General features: G+C 44.5%; 1 protein-coding gene across 5 annotated transcripts in view; it reads right to left on the bottom strand.

Moving 5' to 3' along the window:
- The window catches only part of TENM3 (teneurin transmembrane protein 3), a 1,574,093-nt gene that overhangs the window by 21,207 nt on the left and 1,527,945 nt on the right, over window positions 1–24,941 (bottom strand). For all 5 annotated transcript variants that reach the window (XM_057303360.1, XM_057303361.1, XM_057303359.1 and 2 more), the window contains 4 exons: window positions 20,084–20,316; window positions 18,864–19,018; window positions 17,209–18,083; window positions 971–1,146 (listed from right to left, as the gene is read on the bottom strand). In XM_057303360.1, coding sequence (XP_057159343.1) covers window positions 971–1,146; window positions 17,209–18,083; window positions 18,864–19,018; window positions 20,084–20,316 — 1,439 coding nt within the window. The remainder of the gene's footprint in view (window positions 1–970; window positions 1,147–17,208; window positions 18,084–18,863; window positions 19,019–20,083; window positions 20,317–24,941) is intronic.

Here is a 24,941-nt window from a genome sequence, read left to right as displayed (position 1 = left end):
TTCTGCCAAGAGCCACGCACGCCTTCCCCCGGGAGGCTGGTGTGTCACTGCTGTCACTGCCAGGGTCTTGGGAGACGCCCCTCCCCCACACCCATCCCTCCCTCGTCTATTCAACCTCTTTTGGAAAGACTTCATATCCGTACGTTGTATACCAAAAAGATAAGATGATATTGCCCTGAAACTGACTTTTAAAACAGTGATCTTCGTTCTGTGTTGTACAAAACCCCCTCCTGCATTTTAGGCTACTGCCCCAACGTAAAAGTTTTGAATGATATTGGACCATTTGGGGAAGAAAGGAATTCAAGCAACAGTCATTTTAGACGACTGCAGAGCTTGCTTGAGAGAACTGGTAAAAACAATGAGTCAAAGAAGTTTAACTCCGATTTGGTAATTATTCTTAGAGCTATGACCTCACAATTGCAACTGTCATGGTAAACAGGCTTTTCCAAGATTATGTCCAGAAGGAACATGGCAGGAGGGTCCATCATGAATATACTGGATATATACGCCTATGGACTGAATGGAAAAAAAAAAGTCCAGATATTACATAGATGGGCCCGCAGAATTTGGTATCAAGTTTCCAGGGATCACATATATGGGGACTGAAATGCAGCATCTCGTGCGCACTCAGAATGGGCTCTGTCTCAACTGATTGGACTTCCACGGCCAGGAAGAGGACCCGCTCCCTGAAACGGCAGCAGATGACTCCGCAAGGGTCTGAGGGCGCACGTGAACAGCTGCAGTGAAGGTGCTTTCCGAAGCCGGAGTACGAGTCAGGTGATCCGAGATAACGTGGCTATCACGGAATGAACACTACCTATAGACACGGGGCTGTTTCACCAACATCTCTAGGGGTTTATGGTTTCACCTTCCCTTTTCTGGCTCATCTTAGAAAATGGGGTCACCACATTTTATGGGGGTGCTAGTGGCATTTAAGGTTCTCCATTTCAAGTGATGCTTTCATGTTTACCTTGAACCATGGTGTAGAAGGAGTCGATGGAGGACAGATTTGAAGTGATGCTGACATCCTCTTCACGGCTGGATGACTCGATGTCCACGGTGATGGCCTTGTCCATGTCCCCATGCAGGTTTGTGACCACTCCCGTTGGAAACGTAACGTTTGTCAGACGCCCTTCGCTGTCATAGCTGCACAAAAGAGGCACCGACTCGGCGTTAAAGAGCGAACGGCAGGTTCTCCCTACTTATAAATACCAGGGGCGGCATATTAGCTGCGGACGTTGGGAAGGATATTTGTCTTTGTGCGTGAGCCACGCAGAGTGAGGACTTCAAACATGCTTTGAAGTAATCGAAAGCCTGTTTAACACAGAAAAACCTCACCAGCAAGAGCAAGAGTAAAGAGAAGAGCCCTCCTCCTCAGCATCTTCTTCTCTGAAGTGTGACCCAAATGCCCTGCACATCTAATTTGCTGTTTCAAAGGGAACATGTTTACTGATATTAAATTCCTTAGTCTTCACCATCTTTTCTACAAAGTAGATTTAATTCGCTGTTATATCAGTTTTTAAGTTTTACTAACTTACGCAGTGCCATAGGAATATGTGAAACTTTGCAAAACAGTATGTATACATTGTATATGGTATGTAAAAATATTCTTGTAGTATCTTGTGACATCTTCAACAAATTAATAAAATAAAGCCATTTAAAGACCTTTTTTTTTTAAAGATTTTATTTATTTATTTGACAGAGATAGACAGCCAGCGAGAGAGGGAACACAAGCAGGGGGAGTGGGAGAGGAAGAAGCAGGCTCATAGCGGAGGAGCCTGATGTGGGGCTTGATCCCAGAACGTGGGATCACACCCTGAGCCGAAGGCAGACGCTTAACAACTGAGTCACCCAGGCGCCCCATGAGCCACCCAGGCGCCCCTAAAGACCTTCTTATTTCCCAGTGTTGACATACCTCATAATGGTAAATAGGGACTTAAATGTTGGCAGGGGTGGTGAGATGCTATCTCGTCTGGACTGACGTTGTAGGAATGGATGAGCTCTTGAACGATGATTTATTATGTTTACTGAAATGCAATGTACTAGTTCCTGCATTTAATGATTAGTTGCTTTTCCAATTATACACTTACTTTTTTAGCATGTAAATAGAGGAGGAACATATAATTAAAACGTTAGGATGTGTTTTTAAAAGCTGTCCTATAATCATAAATATGCATCATAGATACAACATTTTAGTAGAGAACTGATTTTTGAGTGACTTTTCTATTTGTGGCGGCACCAGAGAAAATTTCAAAAGTGACAGTGTGGTTTGAAGAAAGAAAAAAACAGATCACAAATTCCAGACGGAACACGAGGCACTGCCTTGGGACCACAACACAGGTGAGCCTGTATTTCAGCTTGATACCGAGGCTGCTTCGTTAAGAAGAGGTCTAAGCGAGATGAAGACTTGCACCATGTCCTCCTTACAATAAGCCCAGATGCAGAACGGTGGACAAAGGGTCTTCTTAGCGAAAGAAGTTCCCAGGGCAGGGGGATAAAAGGTGGGGAGGATCCCAATGATAGGTGTAAATATGGGGCAACAGGGAATAAGGGGTAGAAAAAAGGACTTAAATGATACTTTGCAATACAAGGAGAGGGTTTTAGAGGGTAAAAAAGGTAGTTTTGGAAACTGTGGTTAGTCCCGAAGGAGAAGATTCTAGGTAATGAAGGCAGAGAAGATTCAGCAAGGGTAGTGCCATGGTAGAGACAGGAAGGAAGGAAGGAGGAGGAGGAGAGAGACGGTATCTGCTCGGGGGCCAGTGAGGAGGCGATCCCATTAATCCCGGGGGACAGCATCAGTCAGATCCAGGGTCTGACCGACCTGATCTGACAGTCTGCCTTGCTGCTTAGCCAGCGGCACTCGTGGGCACTCAGGACAGGCAGGCAAGGGAGGGAGAAGCCGAGAGAAAGGAAATGTGCCGTTAAGTGTAATCATTGTTTGGACCCACAAAAGGCAGAGCTGAAATAAAAAAAGCAGAGTCCTTCCCCTCCCCACCAGCACAAATGCCCCTAGCCGATGAAGACATCACCGAAAGCAATCTAATATGGATTGCCGCCGTCATTGCTTTAGAAGAAATTACCGCTCCTGAAAAAACAAACGCATAGCTTTGCGTGTGCAGGATTACTGAGAAAACCAGCTTCAGGCCCAACCTCCACCTGGACACACATGTGGCATCTCTCTACATTGCTCACAGGCGACTGTGTTTTGAAGCAATGAACGTCCTTCCGAATGCTCCTACGGAGAAGGTAATTCAGTCCTGCGTTCTCCCCCAGCCCCCGCCCATTTTACAGATGGAAAAAGGAAAACACGATGTGCTCAGGCTAGTGGATCGGGCTCTCCCGGCATCCAGTGACGGGGCCCTAGTGGGGCTTCCGTGCACCGGACCCCAGGTCCGCGATCGTTCTGTAAATCACAGAGCCTGCTGCTTTCTATAGAGGAAGCCACCGGCAAGCACCTTGCGGATTCATTCTTGCTGCCGTCACTCACCTGCCCTTTCTGACCCGTTTGCTCGTTTATGTTTTCCAGCTCCATTCAATCTAAGCAGGCACTCACCTTTCTGCTGCAGAAAGCATTTCTCCAACCTTTGCCTCTGCTCTTTCATTGGCTTCACCCCCCACTCCGCGTCCTGCCCGGCAGGCATTTCGTATCCCAGGACGCCGAGCGCGCCGCGGCAGACCACGGGATGCAGCTCACCCAGGCTCTAACCTAGAAGCCCTTGGTTCTTCGTAAAGTAAGAACACAAGTACACTCAGAATGACACGGGGTTAGGCTGGCATCTTAGGGGCCCAGCTTCCCGGTTGGGCCCCAGGAGTCTTGAATTTGGGCCTTTAGAGCAGGGGCTGGGGTGACATGAAAGGCGCGGGCAGGCCGAGGTGCTTGCACGAGGCAGGTCAGGACGGCTGCTACCGTGGAAGGGCCCTCAGAGGTGCGGCCTAACCAGGCCCCTCACAGGTCAGGCAGCCAGCGCTTCCCAGACTTGCGAACTGTACCAACCGGGGAAAAAAATCAGGCACCGACAGAGCATTTTTGTCTAAAGAAGTAATCCCTGTTATCTCCATCCTTTCATAAAGAAAGGTCACTGAAGCGAACCAGAGGTAGAAAGGACCTCACTTCGGGGTAAGAGGCTGCTGTTTAAAAGGAATAAGTAAAGCTTGGCGAAAAAATTCTCCACGTCGTTTATGTTTTTCATTTCAGCGTGGATCCGCGAAAACTCTTCCCACAGATTAGCACCCATGTCGGGAGAAAGGAAAACCAGATGGATGAGAGACCTTAACGTTACCAGGGCTCTCTGGAGAAGGGACTGAGAGAAGATAAATGGTCAAGGATGACTTTCAGAAACGGCAGGTGAATCCTTGACCTCGTCAAGAGAAGAGAAACAACGCACCAGCACATGTCCAGCTGTCCTCAGGAATGCTCCGACCCGCTGTACTAAAAGCGGCCTTCCCGTCAAATATTTGCCTCGGGACATAGTGTCTGCTTTTGTGCGACTCCGTGGCTCGAGTTAATGCTGCTTGGCCTTGGTGGTGAACCAGCCCTGCCCAGCTTGTGTATCTTTTCTTTTATTAGCCTTTTGAATTTACAATGCCATAGGCTCTGGGGAACCTGAATAGAACGTCAGCTTCATGCTCTCCATTCCACTCATCTGGTCTCGGCCTCATAGCTTCAAATTCATACCCCAGCACATTCTTTTTGCTCCCGACTGACCCTCTGCACAAAGGACTCTCACTGGAAAAAGACAACCTCCCTCAGGCTCTTCATGACCTTCTGCCCTTCCACTGATGGGATGCCCTTATTTGATGTTTATCTATTTGCTCGTCTTTAATTTTGATTGCATTTTTGCCTAGACTTGCTGTTTTTAGCCTTTGTGGTATATTTTTAAATCTCTTTTTAAGTTTCCTAAGCAGCAGGATTATTGATCAATGCCCCAGAGAGTCAGAGCCTCAGCCCTCGTCAGTTGAAATGCTGGATTCATCCTGACGTGAAATTTCCTCTCTCCCCCTTGTAGACGGAGGTTCCCACTCTCCATTTTCCCTTCCCAATCTCACAGATACCTCCGTTCCCAGTCCCACGGCCGCTCTCGGTAAACGCGCGTCTCCTTGCCCCCCCATATTCGCGGATAGCAGATTAATCTTCTGAAACACCAATATCCTAGTACTTCCCTGCTTACACGTCTTCTGCGGCTCCTCCACTGAGAGAAAAATCGCCTGAGTCAGACTGTTACCAACACCAAGTCAACAGACTATTGATATTGCAAGTTTATTCAAGCGGAGACAATGTGCTGTTCTAGAAAACTTGCTTTAAAACTCAACAACAGGATTATCTGTTGTCTTCCGTGTTTTCCCATACAATGGCCTCTCTCATCAAATATTATGTTTTTTAAAATTATCTCCTGCTTTTGAGAAAAAGCGTGTAAATTAGAGTAGGGTTTCGGAGAAGCAAGTAGACCAGAGAAGAGAAGGAATGATCACTCTGGAGAGGCAGGGCTGTTTTCAGGGGCGGTACACTCTTTACCCCTTATGTACGCTCATGATTCAGCCTGAGACTGAGCTGGTCTTTCTCAAAGATGAGCCAAACTTACATATTTACTCATAGAATGTTGGCGATGCCCCCTCCCAAACCTTTATTCTCTTCCACTATAGGAGAGTGAAGCTAAAAATGTATGTTTTATACGACTGGTCTCTCCGGCCCAAAGGCCTGCTCTGAGAAGGTTAGGACAGCAGGAGCTGGTGGTGTGAGGACATTGGGGATAAATGTTTCAGTTAAGTCTGAGTGAAGACTGGCCCTTCCCCGCCTTCCCCGGGGCCCTCCCAGGACAAGCCTACCGTGGGGGCTGCTTCGTGAGGACACAGTAAGGCTGCCTATGAAGGAGACTTACCTAACCTGCTTGCTCCCCACTGTCCCCCGACACAGAGGGAGAATGTTCTCTTTCAACTACTGAAGTTCCTTAGGTTCACATTTCCTTCCATAGCTTAATAGCCAGCACTGCCCCCCCCCCCCATAAAAACCTCCCCTTAATCTCGCCATCTGTTAGGGCAATATTCCCCCCCACAGTGCTCACGTGGCACATCTTAGCTGTTGCGTCAGTGAAGTACAGTAAACTCACTAACGTCTCAGAGCGAAACCGTGTGCCCGTGTCATCCCTCGAGCCTCACTCCTGATGAAGGGCGCACGACAGCAGACACAGCGGAACGGAGCGGATTTAAACCTCTGATGGCGGGCTGCCTGGGAGCCCTAATGACAACACTGTGATTTGCAACACTAATATCCAAAGAATTTACATGGACCCATTCTAGAAACGAATCTGAGGTTGAGGCATTTTAACATTATCTCAGAGACAAGCCGTAATTTTTTGAGTTCAGTAGCAATATTATCAGTTAGAAATCCGCACAAATCAGGTTCTGGAGAGAAAATGTAAAATGCTTCCATCACCCAGGAACGCATAGCAATCAAGCAAGTCCTAAATCATGAGTCCGTCTGGCACTGGGTTGCCTGCTACCTACATATTACCAAAAATGGCAGGGAGAAAGCAGCAGAAGAAAGACAAAGGATTAATTTACATGCTTTTGGTCTCGAGCGCTGAGATGATCTCGAGATGAGCGCGGTGAGAACTGCACGGGCCGGGGAGGTGCCTAACCCGATTCACATTGCCTTGTTGCCCAGCTGTGTCTCAGTCACAGGTCTTTGCTGTTGGGGGCAAGTTCGGCCCAGCGCTTTGCTCCATAAACCCAGAAAAGGCAGTAGTCTGAAGTCAAGCCACTCACTATTCTCTTGTTCTAACACCTCGGAAAACGAGTTCAGAGAAGCAGAGGCTTGGTGACCTTTCCTTCCTCAGCTCTCTGGTCCAGCCCTCTCTGTGAACATGGAGCCCAGTATAGACGGTCACGGACAGGACATATTATCCAGACATCAAATCCAAGAAAAGGGACCCAATGCCTCTTTCCTCACACAGTTATGATGACCAGAGCAGGGAGTCGTGACCAGGCGATAATGCCCAGCTTTGAAATTCATCTGCCTCAAGACGAAGGCATCCAAGCCAGGATGTTCCAGAATTAGTTCCCTTGGGGTTTGAAAGATTCTGGATTGACCATCCTTAAGAGAAGGATCATATTTAAGTCCCTTTTCTTTAAAAAACAAAACAAAACTCTGTTTATTGACTGAGGAAGGCTGAGAATGAGCAGAACTCATTAGCTTAGAGAACAGGCGTCAGCTTGCCAGAGAGCTGATGTCAAGGGGAATCTGGGCTTCAAAGAATCCGTAAGACAGAACCGCGCATGCCCTCCTCGTCCCAGATCTACTCCATGGGGCCGAGAAGTGCTCAGAGGACAAAGCCACGCTTCTCTTTTGTCTTCCTCTTTCTGTTTTGGCCCTTGTTCTGCCAGATACAGACACCCACCCGGGAAAGGGCATTGCCTTGCATGAGGACAAGGAGACTCGGGGTCAGTTGGAAAAGCTGAAAAAAAAGTAGGGAGCCCATTTGGAAAGAGAAAATTTAATTATTATTATAAGTTGCTATTACTAACACCAGCATAACATGTAAGATACTAGGTCTGACAAAAATGTGTCTTAACTGTTTTGGCAAAGGAGATCTGGTAACTGGTGAAATGTTGTTGTTGTTGTTTTTGGAATAAGCCTCGAGGGGAACTCTGTGAAAAGCTGGGGAGAAATGTCGGAATCAAAGACGTTTGAAAATAGGAAGGGAGTTTTGATCATTAAGAAGCCTTTCATGTCACAGGTGAGGACACACTTTGATGGGGTGCTGTGACTTGCCCAAGGTCACACCGTTTGGAGGAAGTGACCAAATCAGTCACTCGGGAAGCCAGAGTTTTCATTTCCAGGTCTCACGCCTTTTTCCAGGCAGCCTGGCGTCTCCCAGGTTGTGACCGGGCATTTTGGACCACACGCTAACCTCAAATTCATAGTTTCCAAAGCAGAACTCAGGGCTTGCCTACAACCCAGTGTCCTCAGCTGGGGGATGCTCTCCCCCTCTCCACTAGCCTTCAGCCATCAAGTTCTAGTCATTTCCGGAATCACGATGGGTTGGCCTCTTTCCCGGTACCTTCGGTGCCCAGCCCGAGAGTTCAGGCCTCCCTTCTGGAACTGGAGCTACGCTCTCCTACCCAACAGCCCCACCCTCGCTTTGTAGCCTCTCCTTTCTATGGGAAAGCCGTCCTCCCCTTGTCACCAGACCGACCACATTGCTTCCCAGTTAGACTCCTTTATAAGAGCCCTGTCTGCCCAGGACGGCCCAGCACACACGTCAATACAAGCCCGACCCGAGCAGGATGGCCACCTGCCCAGGTCCCACCCTCCTCCTTCCCCACACACGTGCTATGCTCGGGCCGTATGTTCCTTCCAGAAGCTGCCATCCTGCCTCCCGAGTACAGGCTTTCTCTGGCCTAGAACACGCTAGCTCTTCTTGCTAGCCTTTATTCATCATCCTTAAGACGAAGCTTCAAAATTACCCGTCTTGGGCACGGTTTCTCGCCTCGTGCCTGTCCCCAGTCCCAACCGACGGAGATGGTCCTCCTTCCTACCCTCGCAGCGCGTCTAACACTCTAGCTCTGCGCTCATCAGCGTCACGACTGCTCGCTTCTGTCTCCCTCCGTGGACTCGGAGCTCCTGGCCAGGGGCCAACGCGCCTTTTCACTCGGCACACTCGGCACCTACACGAGTACCCGGCACCCGACACGTCCTTCCTGACCGAACAGTGTGCCGAGTGAGTCAACGAATGCCAGCTAGTCAGTGGGCAAATGGGAAGTGCGCGATGTCCCAAGGGCAAGCGCAAAATTCCCAGCTCATCGATGCCTAGGAGGGTTGAAATAAATTCATAATTTGCCAATCAGCGTGCCTCTGCGATGTCACACGTAACGACTTTCCTTTTGTTTAAAGACTTTCATCTTCTTTTAGGTGCCACAACCGCTTTGGGACAGAGTGCCTCCCTTGGGGCTGGTGTTGCCTGGACCAGTCCCAGGTGGGACTGACTACCCTTGCCTGTGGGAACCTCCCTGTTAAGGAGAAGGAAGCGTCCTTTACTAATTAAGTTAAAAAAGCAGAACTCTTTATTAAATTAATAAAGCATCAGCGAGCTAACTTTTTTTTTGAGATTTTAATTATTTATCTGAGAGAAGAGAGAGCACTAGAGAGAGAGAGAGCACCTATGAGTGGGGGGCAGAGGGAGAGGGAGAAGCAGACTCCCTGCTGAGCAGGGAGCCTGATGGGGGGCTCGAGCCCAGCACCCTGGGATCATGACCTGAGCTGAAGGCAGCTGCTTAGCCGACTGAGCCCCCCAGGCCCCTAAGGGAGCTCATGTTGAACTGTACGTGCACATACAGGTAAGTACGGGAAGATAAGCTGCGGGGTGTTCCCTCTCTCACGAGCTCTGAATGACAAACACCCACTGCCTAAACTCGTTCCTCGGGGAAGTAAAGGTTCAGGATTCAGTCATCCTGACTAGGTCTTGGTTCACACGGGAGTTGTGTGATGCTTCCGGATACTTGGCCACTTTGTTTCCCCGGATTAGAACACTCTCGCAATCTTTCTTTTGTTACTTTGACTCTAACGATCCAGTTTAAAAACCACATCTGCGAGTAAAGAACTTTCTTCCAATCCCTCTAGGCACCCTTTGCTTGCCTTTACTATACCTTGGTTCCATTTTTCCCTTCCTAGCACTGGAAATAGGAAGAAGTCTTTCTTCTAGCTGATGCTTGCCTTCTGTTCACGAAGTACTTAAAAATTAACTCTTCCTTTAGATAAACTGTAAGTTTTTTCAGCTTTTGCTTTTTATATACCGCTTTTCATTACAGGGCTCAGAGATGGGAAAATCTGAGTTTATATAAAAGACTTAAATTCTTAAAACAGGTTTAAACTGAACAAAAGCCAGCTTTTAGCCAGAGACACAATGTGGTATTTCTTTACATTAACATTTTCCCCAGAAGTTTAATTTTTTAATATGTATTTATTTGGGGAGGTGTCTCACTTTACGAACAGCAGATATACCGAACTTTGGGATGAACCAAGGTCTGGGAAGTGCGTTCTGAAGGGTGTGCGTGTGCATGTGTGAGGTGGGGTAGCGATGGATGGGAGGGATGCGAAGTGAGGAGCTGGGGTGATCTGAAGCATGTGGATGGTACCCCCAATCATCTTATCTTCTTCACAGACTGCCTCCCCCTCCCCTTCCCGGGAGAGAGTTCTCCACGGGAGTTCTGCATCTGCAGCCTCTAGACATTCTGAAAGCCTGCCAGGACCTGAGCATACAGGCAAGGGGCTCTCTGGGAGGTGGAGAAACTAGGGTAGCCAGGGGTGAGGGCTGCTGCTGACGCTGGACCAGTCGGAGCTGGAGATACCGGATAGTCTCTGGAAAATACCTCACTGTGGATCTGCAGTGCTGTGATTAGTAAAAAACAACAAGTTCCCTTTCACTGGTTGTCAGCGTGCAATTTCTCGTCCTGTTGTCCAACCATCCTTTAAAACGGTTGGTGTACATAACTCAGTCTTAGAGGAAATGACTGGATCATCACTGTGTCAGAGGGGAGCTGTGGACGTACACACATAGGCGGCTGTCAGATTTAGACAGTCACATAGCTAAAGAGGGAATCCAACACTTCCGGAAGCTGCATTTACTCTTGCCCCATTATGGAGCAATTAAGCACACCCAGAACATTAATGCTAAACGGAACACACAGAAATATAGCCTTGCAACTATCGAAACCCTGCAGATCATACTGAGAAAACCTGCGAAAGTTTCTATTACATTATACACCGAGATACACTGAGAAAATCTGACTAATCTGTTTTTATTTTTGTTGGAATTTTTTCAAGTACTATGAATAACGTACACATATCCTATTTCCCTTTCTGTTTTCAAACCTGGACAGAACTAACTATATCTTAAAACTAGACTGTAGATGAAAATTGGATTAAATCGAGTATTAACAAAAGCATTGCTTTCATAGAGCTCATGTTAATGTTTGAAATGTATAGCAGTCACTTTATTCAACTGCCTGTACTTTTTTTTTTTTTTTTTTTTTTACTGATGTCCCTGGGAACACACATTCTGGTTAAAAATTTAAAGCAAAATTATTAAACAAACAAAATAGCAAATGCAGAAATCAACTGTAGTGTTTTCCCATGATTTTAGGTGATCTGATAACATTTCTTAAAAATTATTCTCCATGTCTTAAATGTTTCCTTCCATGAACAAAGCAAGCAGAGAACAGACAGAAGGTTAGCAGAGGGGAGGTGGGTGGGGGGATGGGGGAGCCAGGTGATGGGGACTGAGGAGGGCACTTGTCATGATGAGCCCCGCGTGTTGTATGGAAGTGCTGAATTACCGCACTGTGCACCTGAAACGAACATTAGACGGTATGCTAACTACCTGGAATGAAAACAAAACCTTAAAAAAAAAAAAAAAAGAAAAAGAAAAAAGAAAATAAAGGGGGGGGCTAGAACCATTTTTAGACACATATTTATAAAATGGGCTTTGTTTTTAATGCGGTTTCTGGCAGAAGCAGCACGGCAACGTGGCTTCCGGGCTGGAGTGTTCAGGCTCGGATGTCAGCTGCCCGTCAAAGGAAAGGCGACTCTGTCCATTCTGTCCTGTGGCAGACGCCTCTCCATTTCTCTGACATCACAAGCTCCTGCGGTAACACACACGAGGAGGACACACCATGGCACGGATGTCAGGCTGTTCAGACAGGATTCTGCGTCAACGAGCACGGACACATCTTTTCTAATTGGAGTAACTGTCACTGAGTTTTCCAAATCACCTGCGCTTTCTGGGCACTACTTTGAGTCTGTTAATCCGGGCCCTCTGTACCCTGTCTGTCCTTCCTCCTCTGAGATCCCTCTTTGATACCTTCCCGGAGTCTCAGAACTAATGTCAGTGGCAGTCACGGGTTTGCCATGGGCGCAAAGTTAAGTTCATTATCAAGAAATGGTTCAGAAGCTCATTCCGAAACTGCTCAGCTTGGACGAGGGGCGATAAAGCACCCGAATGAGAAGCTAGAGACCCATATATACCTACATAAATGTGTAAAAGCTGAAACTCCTTTATTTACTCGGTACATCTGAATATAGCTCACGAAAGATCACAGAGTCAGCTCCACAAATACAAGGCTCTAAATACCCAGAGTCCCAAGATAGAAAAGCTGCCCCAGCCTGCTGGTGTATCTCTACGTATCACTGAGAACTCATAGCATTAAAAAAAACCAAAAGACAAAAAAACTGTTGTCTTCTTTAACCAGACAGAAGAGCATTGGAAAGCTATGCCCAGTTTGTCTTTTCTGGGGGTGAGCAAGCAGAGAACTGTGAAATGCCATTTACTATTCAATCATTTATTCTACTGCCCCCCTCAATACACCGGATTTGCTTTTGTGTGCAGTCGAGTGTAAGAACTGTGGTTTCGCTTTGGGTCTGATTATTTCAAATAAGACATTTTTAGCAGGCGAGATCTTTTTGACCACCCCGGAATTATTCTAGTTAAGGAATCGTAACATGTGATCATTGTCTTTAAATGGTGTGAAGACCAGCATGACACAGTCCCTAATACTAAGGGAAGGGAGTAACGAGGCTTATCACAGTGTCCCCACACAAGGGGGCCCCATTAGCTAGTTGGACATCCTTTGTACCGCGTGGCAAGTCAATGGAAGAGGAGATCTTGGACGAGATGGCTTATTCAATCAGCAGTACAGAGGTACTCAGTTCATGAAACAGATCAGTCTACCTCCGCGATTTCAAAGCTGAGTTACAAACCCTCGGCTGCCCTACTGTCATCTTCCTAACATTCCATCCGGGAGCACGTCTAAGAGTATTGGCCGCTTCTCTAGCAAGTCACAATAGGGACATAATCATGACAAGTAACAAGGAGAGAACTGCTGCGAAGAGCACATGCTATCTCTGGTTTCTGAAATGAAGGTTCTTGTACCTTGGAAACTATCCGTGTACCCTAAAAAATCACCCTATTTTAGTGGTGACTGATAAGAATCTCAATTTGGGACCTGGGTTTTCTCCTCCTAGAATCCTCCTTTCTCATCGCAGGTACAACAACGTATTTCAGCGGCATCTGCTTGGGGCACGTTCTCGGTCTCCACTCCAAGCTGACTCCTTAACACCAACATTTCAGAAGAGAGCGCCATCAAGACGAAGTCATTCGTTCATGAATTATTTTACTAATACACCCACGGAGGAAGTCCTGATTTTATAAAAATGAAACTGAGTAAACATGTAATACTGGGTAAATATATTTAAAAATATCGGCAACAAAGAATGAAAATTGCTAATATTTTCAGCATCGATTCTTGGTGCGGAGAAGTCCCAACTACCTCAGAAAGCAAGCGAGCAACACTTGCAGGGGCTCCTTCCATGGAGCCTGGGCGAGAGCCAGCTATGGGTTCTACCAGGCTCTTCCGTATCAACGAATATTCTCTTGTCTACATCGTTGGTCCTCTCTCCATTCCTTTGACCAACCAATAGTGACTGGGAGAGTTCTGTACGCACTGCACCATTCCAGGAGTTGTGGGAGCCACAAAGATAATTAGTTTGCAGTTTATAAAGTGCTTTCACATCAGTACTGTGGCACGTTACTGGTAAACTAAAGTTTGTACTGAGAAAAAAATAATACAATTAAAACACACAAGGTAAGTAATTGAGCTAATTCTCTTTTAAAATTTCTTTGGTAGAAACTACAGCAACTGTAGTTTTATCAGTAGGCAAATTTATTGATTCTGGGTCTTCTGCCATCTGTTTCTGTCCTAGAAAGCTTTTAATCTCAAGGCTTTTAAGATACTAGGCTAGGGAGAAAGCCGGACATGGACAAGAGGGACCATGGGCCGAAAAATTTTTTGTTTTTTGGGTTTTTTAAATTTATTTGACAGAGCACAAGCAGGGGGAGCTGCAGGCTGAGGAAGAGGGAGAAGCAGGCTCCCTGCTGAACAGGGAGCCCGATGTGGGGCTCGATCCCAGGACCCTGGGATCATGACCTGAGCCCAAGGCAGACGCTTAACGATTGAGCCACCCAGGTGCCCCTGGGCTGAAAAGTTTCATTTCTTTTTGCAAAAGAGGAATTTGCGCAGAAAGAAGAGTATAAAGCCTGTATCAGCTCTAGGGACTGGGGTCCTGAAAGTCACAGAAAACAGGTGTTTTTCAGGTGGGAATGGTGATTTCCCCCCGTCAACCCCCCCACAATCTCCTTGTGGTTTTCGTAAAACTCTGACCATTGTCAAACCTCCCGTATCCCTTCTTTATGAAATCACCAAATATCCTTCTAAGGTCTAACTTAGACACGTGATATTGCACAGACATGAAGGGGAATGTGACAGATATTTCTAGCATTCCGGGAGTGCGCCGGCTCACCCATGATGGCAAACACCAAGGAAGTCTGGCAGGGAATTCAGACTCCCCCGCTGCCCCACCCCCAGCACCTTCACCCAGTCACGTGTCCAAGCCAGGAGGGAGTAAGCGGAAACTCTCATCAAAACGCCCATGGGTAGAGACAGGGGTTAAGCTTGCCCATCCACAGCGGCAAAGTGACGCAGACAACGTGCTGCTCTGTTCAACAGAGAGCGCTACGGAGGGGCTGCCGGAAAACGGCATTCCCCTCCCTTCTTTTGTGCGCTGACTTCTGAATGTGTTTTAAAGTTTCTGAAGCTTAGATAGAAGAGGTTGGCCCTTGTTCTTTCACAGCCAAAGTATTAAAATGTATAGAAGGGAAAAGAAAAGGGGGCGCCTGGGTGGCACAGCGGTTAAGTGCTTGCCTTCGGCTCAGGGCGTGATCCCGGTGTTATGGGATCGAGCCCCACAACAGGCTCCTCCGCTATGAGCCTGCTTCTTCCTCTCCCACTCCCCCTGCTTGTATTCCCTCTCTCACTGGCTGTCTCTATCTCTGTCAAGTAAATAAATAAAAAATCTTTAAAAAAAAAAAAAAGAAGGGAAAAGAAAAGATCACTCGTTATTCTGACATGGTGATTCTGAGTTACTTGGGTTAAGTGCCCTATTTTCGTTCCGTCTCTTACTGTAATATACTGTTTTGCCAAATGCAGAAATGTTTCGTAGACATTTTTTAGTCATGTCTTTTGCCGCAGACATCTAGAGAACAAGTGATAAAAGCATGGTTTTTAAAAAAGCAATATTTCTGTTAATTTTATTAGAAAAACGATTTTTCAAGCATGGGTTTATTAAACCACTATATTCTTAAATAATGACCCAAATACGTGAGTATATTTATATGTATAAATACACACAGGTTTATATTTGGAAAAATATTTGAATAATGGTTTCGGTAATAGTTGCCTTAGCTTATTTAGATATGACTTAATAGTTATACTTCAAATATGATGTGCAATGAACTTGTATTGGTGAAGCCATGATTGTGATGTACTTAAGTTAATTACAAACTTTATTCTTTAAGACGATGTTTGCCCCTTATAGTCACGAGATTGGCTTGCCAACTCAATCTCTGCTTTTGCTGCTGTGCTGATTCTGAACTAAGTCTGGGCTCCTGGAGAGTGTCTGCTACTGGAGAAATAGGTCCTCTTTGTGCACCACACTTTTTAAAAAAGGTCAAAATCCTAAATTTGATTATACCAGTCCAGATCAATGCTACCGATGGAGTATATCCCTTTCTCTAATTTTCCCAACTTGATTAAAATTCATTTGTAGGTCACAAGTAAACCACTCCATCTGCTGCAAGAAGTTCATGTGTCAGCAGTAACCCACACGATAAACTTCTATGCAGTGTCAATTCCCGGGAACAAGTAAGGACACATTCAAAAGTGGCCCACAGAGCAGAGCTTGAGTCCTAGACTGTACTAAAAACTTATTGTTCTATATTTTTCCTCCCTGCTTTTAACTAAACTGAAACCCTACCAATGCCACCATCATTTCCTGAAGGTCTTATAATCAGAGCAGCTCTCCTGCCCAGTCTCATCTGATGGTAGCACTTTTCCTATATTCTTTTTTTGCCTCTTTGGCAATATAGCCTGCTATCACTTTGAAAATGGTGCAAAGGAAGTGCTTTCCATTAACTTCCAATTTATTCCTTTCCTATTGCGATCCTAAAATGAGCAAAAGGAATGCTAAGAACAGAATTTTAATGTAATTCAATTGAAAAGGTTTGTTCCTCTGACAAAATCATGCTGCTGGGTAACATTCATTTTATTAAAAGGGAATCTGTCAAAAAAGAAAAGCAATTCAAGCTACAGGAGAACTCAGCTTTATGTATAAGATCCATTCCAGAAAAGTTGTACGGAAAATATTTGTATGTTGGATCATTTTTTTCCTACTGACTTTTATTATAATTGTAGAGGTGCACTCCTACAGAAAATACTTCTGCTTCAGTATATCATTGTAACCATCACACTGAGGAACGCAGTGTTCATTCCAAGGACTATTCTGCATCTGTCAACACGCCATCTCCGTACGTCTAATTTCCCCTTATGGTTGGTGTGAGGTTAGTGAAGTGAACAGTAATCGAAAATGATTTGACATACGCGTTCACTGCAAAGTACATATCCCATAAAATATACAATGGCTGATTCTCATTTCATTCTGACTGACCTCACAGAATGTGACTGTTCCAATAGCCCACTGCCTGGGCCCCTACTCACATATTTAGTAGAAGAATATCCCGGCAGCAGGAACCTCATACTTCTTCACACACCTTCCACAGCAGCCAGCACTTGCTGATTTGCATCTAGTGGAAAGGTCCTTTTAAGTGCAGTTTAGATTCTCCCATAACTGATTATAAAAAGTTAAGGCCTTCTATTGGATAAGAATGACCTCTGTAGCGTTGGTAGAAATAGCCAAATTCATTGTGAATGTTTTTAAAGGTCCTCTCCAGTGACAGCTTTATCACAGGGGCAAACGGAAGCCCAAAGCATTTATACCTAAAACCAAGGTTGTAGCATATTTCTCCAAATGTTTGCTGCTGATAGATCAGGTCTGTAGGAAGCAAAATGTTAACCCTTAAGCAGAGGGAGATTGACTGGGAGGGGAATGACATGGAAGCTCAGAACTTCTCATTGGGTGGGGGGGGTCCCTTCTTTTGTTTCATTTTGTCTTCCTTTTCAGGGAGAGAGGGATCCCCAAATTATAGAAGCTCCAGGTCCCCCCAAACCTGGATCTCACCTGCCCTTAAGATTCTATCATTATTTTTAGATTATATTACTCTATCACAGCATTTTATAATCAGAGCAGAATTTGGATATACTTACTCAAAAAATGTTGTCCATCCAGTTTCATCGCTTTTAGTGGCTAAAAGGCCACTATTGCCATGGTAAGTAAACAAAACTAATTCTAGTCCTTGAGCGGTCATGCTTTTCAAACATCCATTTGTTCCTATCGTCAACCATATCACTTGGTTGTCTGGAGACACCACTCGAACTGGCATCCGATTCGGGTCCCGCCTAATTCGAAGCGTGTTACCACTGCTGTCTGTGACAGCGGTTATGTCGTTATCATTGCTGTAGCTAAAATTGTACAGGTAATCGCCAGTGACCAGACTGACAGTATACTGGTGAGTGCCGTTGACGTCAAAGATATAGAGTTCCTGGTCGGTCGGAGAGGCAACTTCGTAAAAGTTCATGGAGTTAAGGAAAGGCTTGTTCTTTGACACGGCCCGGATCCGAATGTTGCCCAGGTCTGCAATGTACAGGGTGCCATCGGGGGAGGCGGCCAGGGAGGACGGGGCACTGAGCTTGGCGTCTTTGGCGTAGCCGTCTCCGCTCTGGTAACAGTCACAGTTGGCGTCATTTTTGCAGTCACACTCTGAAGGTATCCCCGCCACCAGGGAGATCTCCCCGTCGGTGGTGACCTGCCTGATCCGGTTAATCTTCTTCTCGTCGGTTTCCGTGATGTACAGGACCCCGCTGTACGACACGGCGATGGCAGTAGCGGATTCCAGGGTTGTCTGGACCGCGTGCTTCCCCACGGAATATTCCACGCCCGGCACCTGGCAGTGCATGGGCCGTCCGGCAGCGATGCGCACCTGGCGGTTTTCGGTGATCTGCAGGACTACGTTATTATCCAGGACGTAAATGGAGTTATCCATCGGGTTAATGGCCAGGTCAGTGGGCCACTCCAGACGTACCTTAATAAAAGATAAATGGCCTGGTTAGTCAGTTTCTGCACTGCTGTTAATTTACCAGAAGAGTCAATTAGACCATTCAAGGAAGTTACCCTTAATTTGATAAACTGTCTTAAAATTGTTTTCTGGAATAGCTACTGTAAAATAAACCTAAGAATTTTGCGGGGAGACAAATGCAGGAAATAACATTTTAGTTAAAAATGCAGCTCCCTGGAAGATTTGCAAGTTATAGCCAAATAGCAGACGAACCTCTAAGCAGTGAGTTAATAGGTGTCAATGAGATATGAACACACATGTTCCGTCACCTGTAATAACCACGAAACGTCGAGGCTCCCTGGCTTATGAATACATTAGTGTTCTATTGTGTTTTCAATCAGGCCAGAAGTAAAGTTCCTAATTCTAAATATAAGTCCCTTGGGACCAGTCATAGTGGGTTCTCTCTACTACTTAAAGAGCTCGTGCAATCAAAAGATTAGAGATTTACGCTGTTTTGTTCTTTCTGGAATATCTGCCTGCTGCTACTTTCCTGGTATTTTATGACGAATGCTTTAGTGTCTCTTCGTGCTAAGTGTTCTGTAATCTCATTGAATTCATCAAATGCAGAACGATAGAAGAAAGTAACTTTTCATTAGCTCCTGAGAGACATTTAAACGGAACAGCTTCAACACCACAAATGCCACACATGGTATACCCAGTTTAACATGGGGCCATCACGGACTACCGACCTAGTCAACCGAGGCACTAAGAAGAAAAACAAACAATGCAGCTTAAGATTTTAACTACCTGGCTGATGTGCATGCTGGTGTCACAAGTTAAAGGTCTGGCCGAGGTCAGATCGTTAGAGCCCAGGAGAGTTGATATGATCCCATTTTGATCCACTTTTCTGATCATGGTTCCATCAACAAAGTAGATCAATCCATTCTTATCAATCGCCATTCCTTTTCCAAGAGAAAACGTGACTCATTTTTAGGCCCATCATTAAATTCAACAGTCAACCCCAGGGACAACATGGGTGATAGGTAGCAGGTAAGACTGTAGATTGCAAATACATTAGGAAAAACCCAACAGAGGCATTTATAACACAAATCTATGTAAAATGTTACAAAGAAATGGCCAAAATTTGTAAGAATCTCCACTTAGTGTACGAATCATGTAGGCGCTCCCTGCATCTTAAATATAAAATTATAACTTCTGTATAATGTTGTTGTCTATCAATTATAGAAAAAGGTCAAATTCTTTTACTCTGAACTTAGAATAACTGTATTCTAACAAAAATAGATCTGAGCCAAGGTTAGTATTTCGTTGACCTTGTTACAATGAAATTTGCTATTATGAATAATTCAGTACAACAAATGCTTTTTTCCAGTCCTTGTTCACATAACAGTTGCTAGCCATAATGAAAAAAAAAAAAAAAAAGCCCCAAACCAAAAAACACTGTAATGAATGGCATAATACATGAGCAAGGAGTCAGTCCCAACTGGCTTAAAAGCTAGAAACCTTTATCACATAGAATTTTAGCCCTTGTTACCTCTAGAAATTCCTCACAGCAAGCATTCTTTCCCATGGCATAGAAACAAAAGTTTAATAGCTCCAAACTGGGTGAGGACTAATAGCGTTGCTTAGTGATGGTTTTTCAAGAGGCCTGGGACTCATTCATGACAAAGAGATTCCAGGACAATGAAAGAATCTGGACACTTCCTTGAAGTTTAACAGGATGTGACCTGAATAATATGGACTCGTTGCTTTGTTCTTTGAAAAGTTGAAAAAAAAAAAAGGTATGATAAAAAAATGCTACGAATCTAATATTTACTGTAAAATCAACTTAGGATTCTAGCAGTTTCACGCTACATGGCTCTTCAAAACACTGGATGTGAAACAGCTTTCTAGCACACAGTTGAGGGTAAAATGTTAGACTCAGCATTAAACACAATCAGGCACTAACTGGATTTTCTATCTTTTTTTTTTTAATAAAAAGAAATCCTCAAATTGATTAATGCCAGTACCTTTGGGACTCATGAGTGTTGCCTCGATAGCCTTCCCCCCATCTCCACATCTGGCTTCATCGAATGGAAGGCACTGCTCCCCGGTCCCTGCGACCACGTCAGCATTTTTAGTCAAATCTTTTGTACCCGTAAGTGACTTTGGGCGATAAATTCTGCGGGTGTTGGTGTCAGAAACATACAAATCTCCTGTGACTGGGTCAGTTGCAAGGTAGTATCTATGAGCTGGGTTGCTGCTGTAAAAAAAAAAAAGGATCACACGTAAACATCACAAGACAGTTACTCCTAACACACGGGGGAGAATGAAAAGCAAAACAAAACAGATCATGAGACACTGATTATAAACCGAAATCCGTTATTAAAGACTGGAAAATGACAACGTTGTATATTTAATAACAACTTCAAAGAATGACTGAAAAGAACTGGAAGCGAGCTCTGATAGGACTGTTTTCCTCTCTTGCTTGTTGTGGAGGATTTAATTTATTAAATTTATTAAAATAGCCATCTTGAAAATAATCCCCTTTAGAAGGCAATATGCTTTTAGCCTCAAACAGAGAGAGAAGCAAGTTCTCTAAATCCTTTTGGTTCGATGAAGAGCCATTAATAAATTGCCCTTGAGTGATAGACCTAAAGTTTATTCTGGGGGAGGGTGTCTGCAACTTCGGTGAAGTGGAACATACCACTGATCTCACTCACACCTCATCGCAGGGAGTTTTCCCGTTTCGCTACAAATCCAAATCACGTGAACACCTGCCCCTGACAAAATGCAGCATCGTGTCTGTCCTGGATGCTCTACGTTCATCCAGAAAGGCGATCTGATGCAGTTCCGACATTTGTCTTGAGCTAGGGGGTGAAATACTGAAATGAGGTCACTCATGCGTAGGAGCCCGTCGCAGTCGGTGGCCTGATGCAGTGAGCCAGAACGGCAAGCCCATCAGTTTTACTCTTAAAGTTGTAAATTAAGCTGCTCTGAGACTGGTCTATGAATTTGGTGAGATGTAGGCATTTGTTCACAAAACACAGTGCCTCAATTTTATACACATCAAGTAATGCAAATGTAAAATATTTTATGTCCCACTACCTGTAAAGAGTGGTAAGATGGACATTATCAAGGAATGGACAAATCATGACACTTAGTTGGAATTAGAAAGTTAATCTCCTCATAAACGCTCAACACCACATACCTAGGATTAATGTAATTTTGTACATGGTGCACATGTCGTCTTTGGCAAAAAAATTCTACAAAGTTTAAACAATCTGGTGTCTCCATAAAGATGTCAACAGATAAGAATCTATCAGATTCCACATTATCTTGATGATAAACTTCGTTTTACTAACTCATTCTCACACTCTCTCTCTTCACACACAAACACACAGACTTTTATTCTTGTTTCCATTTATTTTATATGTGAATATCTAAAAGATGGTGTATATATTGAACTACATGAAAATGTTTATTCTAAATAATGGTGTAGTAGTCTTCTCATTTCTATTAGGTTCTAACAAGACAGTTCTCACTACTTAAAGCTCTTCCTCTTAAGTGGTGAATACATGTCCTTTACGGCTCCTATGAGAGAGTCCGCTGTTAAAATAGCAAGTTCTTGGTTTCACGAGTGTGCCTTACATTGGTGGGCGCAGAGCTGGCCATGCATGGAATCTGCATGGAATCTTCTGGAACTCTGAAAAGGCCTACGGCTATGATGTGGATTTACATGGAGACACTGAGACACACAAAGCCTTGAATACCTGCAGGTTTCGGGTCTCCTTTCTACTCTTACTATCTTTTACTGACAACAGACATTTGAGCAAGAAGTCTTGACTGGGTAAATATGTGTGAAAGGGTGAACAGGGAAACAAAGGACTCAAAGAGATAAAGTCATTTGAGGTAAAACCATTCCAGACCTACTGGGTTATACCAAAGGATCACCTTGCCATGTTAAGTGTTACTATGTCACTTTTCTAAGTCGATGCCTGAAATTTTAAATGCCCAGACATAATTGTGTTCCTTGATGTGGCAGATTATTACTTTGTAATGAAGTGAAAAGCTACAACATATCATTATAAACTTCAGGGCAATTTTAAGAGGTTATGTTCCCCCTACAAACAGCCTGATACAGACAGAGCCGGTCTTTCAGACCTACAGTGGGTGACAAGGTTGCAACTCATCCAAACTGGGTCTATTTTGAGAGACGTGACACTGGAGAGACTTCCCTAGTCTTCCCTATCTCCCCAATTATATACTAATTATCACAGGTCAGATAGCTGGTTATGAGCACGCGCACACACACACTTCGCCCTCTTGTCGGCTGTGTATCTGTGAGCATGACCTCTGGACCAGACCGCTGGGGTCCGAATCCCAGCGTCATCACTCCCTAACTGCATGAACTTGAGCATCTGTTGAACTTATCTGTGCTACAGATGCATCTGTAAAGATGGTAATAACAATAATACACATTTCATAGGATGCTGACAGGGTGACATGAGCTAATACGGAGAAAATGCTTAGAACAGTGCCTCGTACATACCACATACTCGATAAGCATTAGCTATTCTTAATATTTGCTTTGTGCTGCCCCGTCTCACACTGTTGTATGTCATCTGCCTGTAACTGTCTGCAGCAGAGGAGCGCAATAATGATTGCTAACCACCTCAAGCACGACTAGCCTTCTGAAAATGTTCCTAGGGAAAAAAGAACTAGCTAAACTTAGATACATTCACATTTGTTTCCTGGTCCTGCTGTTCCGCTGTAAGATCCTAAACTATGAGAACGAGGCAGACCCTTCTTTAAACATCCACTTGGAACTGTTTCTAGAGTAACGATGATCAAGGTAAATGAATAATGCAATCCAATGTAAATTCAGTTGGAGTTAGGTATTCATATGTAATACCTTCTTAAAGCCACAAGGTCACTTTTGAGAATACAGTAAATCTCTCTTGCTTTCGCATGTACAAAGGGTGGAAAGGTACCATCTCCAGGACAGCATGCCAGGGTCTTTTTGTTTCTCAGTGTTGAAGTACTATCACCAATCGTTCCTCTGAATTTTCAAAGCCAGATGACTTGGTCTTCAAATACATATGGTTTGGCTCAAGGACAAAGACCTTTGTTTGGGGTACTCTGGGAATATTCAGTAACTTTTTGAATGGAGGGTAATATGCAGAATTATTCATTTAAATGACATCCAAGCCCGGGATTGGGGGACTTAACCATGAAATCCTTTTAACCCTCTTTACAAATCTTTTCTAAAATATCGGTTGAAAAGGCTATTTGTAGCAAAATCCTTCAAGAGCAACTTCTAGGAGACAGTTTCAAAAATAAAGAATATTAATTCAGTTTTTCAATCCAAAGACATATAAAAACGAAGCAAAACTCAGATCATGATCTCCCCAACTATTTAACCCACTTATAAACTGTACGGAACTGTACATAATGAAAAGTGAAAGGATTCTCCCTTGCCCCTTCTTAGCTCCAATATTTCATGATAAAAAAAGCATATATCCTAAAAGAAGTATCTATTTATAGACATATTCATAGTTTTGCACAAAAGCTGTTCTGCACCTTGCCTTTTTCATTTGATAGTTTATAAGGGAGGATTTTAATGCCAAGCAGTTCTAACTATATAAATCATGGCTTTCCAATAAAGGAGAATAAAAACTTCAGGACCCTGATGAAGAATGATATTTAAAAAAAAGGGGCACTTGGGTGGCTCTGTTGGTGAAGCATCTGACTCTTGATTTCGGCTCAGGTCATGATCACAGGGTTGTGAGATCGAGCCCTGCGTCAGTCTCCGCACTCAGCGGGGAGTCTGCTTGACATTCTCTCTCTCCCTCTCCCGCTGCCCCTCCTGCCACAAACTGCGTGCACTCTCTCTTTCAGATAAATAAATAACATCTTAGAGAAAAGAATGATATAAAAAATTGTACATGATTTTTCATGATGTGCCTCATTTTGGGAATAAAACAACAGATTCTTGAGGTGGCTGCTTGATCTCTAGGACATGAGTCCAAAAATAATGGACATTCAAGTCATAAGCTTTGCTTTTACTGACGTCAGTTTTGTTCCAGTGGGACAGTGATAAGAGAATGTCCCAAGTGGTGCTTACATTTGCCATTTCCTGTCCTGAAGCTTCTCCTTCTTTGAAGACAGAGAAATTTCTACATCAAGCAACATATGTCAATGGTTTTAAAAATGTCTGCCAAATGAAAACTCTAATTTTGCACACAACTCCATTGTCCAGAATAACAAATGTGGAGGCGTATGTGGTCTTGGAGAAGAGAATTTACCTCTGGAAATATTCCCCCACGAATGGTAGGAAATGAGAACTGGACGAGTTGTCTGCAGTGCAGCCTAGCATGGCAAATTAGAGCTGCTTCTTAGAGCCCAGCCCCTTCTAAATGAAAAGGTGGATCAGTACCAAAGCACAAACAGAAAAAAAAAAAGCGAGTTTGGAAACTTTCAGTTGACTGGACGCAGAGAAGCTCTGAACAATAGATGGGAGGGGTCTGGGGCTCAAGGACACCTGACGCCAGCAGAGCTTTCTGATAGCGAGCTACTGCTTGTGCTCTGACTTCCGGACAAGCCAAAGCCCTCGAGAGGCCGGTGTGTTGGTACAAATGGGTGGTGAGTTTTTAGATGAGCAATACATCTCATGTGGAAAATGCGAGGCTACGGCGACTGAGCGTGGCTGGCTGCTGGCAGCCGGAGCGTGGGGATGTACGAAACGGATGGGTTGCGGGAGTATCTGTTCGCCAGGAGAAGCACCATGGCCTTTTTGTACAATGGACTGAAATTCTCATTTCAGAGAGGCTTAGTTTGACATTAAGATTTTGACTAACGGCAGCAAAATCAAAGCAAGTTAAGAGC

The sequence above is a fragment of the Ursus arctos genome, unplaced genomic scaffold (genome assembly GCF_023065955.2).
Source record: "Ursus arctos isolate Adak ecotype North America unplaced genomic scaffold, UrsArc2.0 scaffold_27, whole genome shotgun sequence".
NCBI classification, from domain to species: Eukaryota; Metazoa; Chordata; class Mammalia; order Carnivora; family Ursidae; genus Ursus; species Ursus arctos.
The sequence above is the reverse complement of the archived record's forward strand: the minus strand, read 5'-3'. Positions and strand labels throughout refer to the sequence as shown.